Here is a 1,765-nt window from a genome sequence, read left to right as displayed (position 1 = left end):
TATCTTTCTGTCCCTTTGTAAAAAGACACACAAACAACTATAGCTTCTATGGCTCAGAGTTTTGAAGATGTTTGCAGTAAAATGCTCTGTGAGTTAATAAGATTATGAATGCGACAGCCCTCTTATTTGTATTTTTAGGTATTGATGATCTCAATGTCGTTTATAATGAAGTTTAAACCCATTGCTGCACGTTGGAAGCAGTTTGCTAACTCACTATACGTAAGACCAGCTACCATTGATATCATTGAAGCTAATTGCGGTAGTAGTTGTGAGTCATGTCTACATAAGGTTTTGGAGCACTGGTTAAGGAAGGATTACAATTATGAGTTCTTTGGCTCTCCATGTTGGAGGAGAGTATGTGTAGCTGTTAAAGAAGGAGGAGGTGATCCAGCATTAGCTGAAGAGATAGCTCGTAAACATCCTCTACCAGAATCTATTGGAGGAGAAAGCACAACAGGTAGGCTTTAAAATGCTTCTGTTTACAGTATGTTATATTTTGATGACAATGCATCACTGATCATTCTGTATATTACAAAATTTTTATCATTATTCATATTATACACTGGTGCAGTCACTCACATTCCATTTCCATACATGTAACAATAAGACCACATGCATTGATGATGAATGTTAATTTTGGAGGTAACCTTTAGTGAAATTCATATGATTCCCATTATCATTTTGGCATCTTCATTACAGTTATTCTTTTTTATAGATTCTATTTATGCTCTTCCTGTGAAGGATGTTCGTCTTCTGAATGAGATATATGAGCTTCAATGGGATTTTTCTGATATTCTTAAAGAAACGAGAGATGCTTTTAAACCTGAACTCCTTCCAGATATTATTGATTATCTTGAGACACATGTCCCTGCTTTACTTGGTCCAAATAAGAATTACCAAGCTAAAGAAATTACAGAAGAGTTTAATAATATACAAACAACAAAAGACCTTTTTAAAGTTTTGCAACGAAAGTACATATCATGGTTCAACTATGAACTAATAGTTAAACTTGTTAATGTATTCCTACCTGACAATCATTTGTTAAAGAGGGCATGGTCAGGTTACAAAGAGAAATTGAAGGATTATTTTCTTAACAGTGGTGGTTTATTAACTGATGCTAATGCTTTAGAATTTGGTATAAAAGATGTTCCTCCTGGTACAAAAGTAATGATTGCCAAAGTTGATCGTGATGACTACACATTAGCTGACCTCTTCTTCTTTCGTCGAGCAATACCAAAAGAACTAAATATTCCTGATGTTTATTTATACTTCAGTTTCATTCGTATTGGCTGACTTTAATTGGCTCAGGTTAATTCTCTCTTTCTATTTGCCAGGGTCTTTATTCCTTGACTATCTTATCATTAAACTGACACATTATGAATGTATTTAGACGTACCATTATTTTATTAAAGTAATTATAATTATCATTTATATTAAGAGTTGTAACGTTCAGTATACATGTGCATGTGTGATTGATTGCATGTTAAGATTATTGTCAAAACTTAACACATGAAGTGTGTACTCATGGCCAACTACAACTAGTCCGGCATTCAGTAGGTGGACTTTTTGTGTTTGATGCAATGAGTTTCACTGATAGTGGTAGATAAAGGAAGTAATGCAGGAGAAAGGCTGGGAATGAACCAGGAGGTGAATAATTAATTTTCCACACTACTTATTAACTTCTCAAGCCACTTATTCACCTCCAAACTACTTATTCAACCTCCTGAAAAACTTGTTGGTAAGTAAGTTATTATAAACCTGACAT

At 34.1% G+C, this 1,765-nt stretch overlaps 1 protein-coding gene across 2 annotated transcripts; it reads left to right on the top strand.

Moving 5' to 3' along the window:
- Nucleotides 1-1,570, top strand: LOC109592235 (uncharacterized). Of its 2 annotated transcripts, XM_020007741.1 has the most exons (4): nucleotides 1-88; nucleotides 139-432; nucleotides 475-484; nucleotides 716-1,570. In XM_020007741.1, exons 1-4 carry the CDS (start codon nucleotides 68-70, stop codon nucleotides 1,291-1,293), a joined length of 903 nt encoding a protein of 300 aa, XP_019863300.1. In that variant the 5' UTR covers nucleotides 1-67; the 3' UTR covers nucleotides 1,294-1,570. The 2 variants fall into 2 exon arrangements, with proteins under 2 accessions (XP_019863300.1, XP_019863299.1); XM_020007740.1 differs by lacking the exon at nucleotides 475-484 and having other exon boundaries at nucleotides 139-457.
- The last annotated feature ends 195 nt before the right edge of the window (nucleotides 1,571-1,765 follow it).

This window comes from Amphimedon queenslandica, unplaced genomic scaffold (assembly GCF_000090795.2).
Source record: "Amphimedon queenslandica unplaced genomic scaffold, v1.1 AMPQUscaffold_5895_Cont22143, whole genome shotgun sequence".
NCBI lineage: Eukaryota > Metazoa > Porifera > Demospongiae > Haplosclerida > Niphatidae > Amphimedon > Amphimedon queenslandica.
The sequence above is the reverse complement of the archived record's forward strand: the minus strand, read 5'-3'. Positions and strand labels throughout refer to the sequence as shown.

Excerpts from the sequence above, each read along its gene's own strand:
- LOC109592235 (XM_020007740.1), top strand. The coding sequence starts at position 68 with ATGTTTGCAGTAAAATGCTCT. Across the intron at positions 89-138 it reads TGTTTGCAGTAAAATGCTCT|GTATTGATGATCTCAATGTC; the intron begins GTGAGTTAATAA and ends TTGTATTTTTAG. Across the intron at positions 458-715 it reads TGGAGGAGAAAGCACAACAG|ATTCTATTTATGCTCTTCCT; the intron begins GTAGGCTTTAAA and ends TCTTTTTTATAG.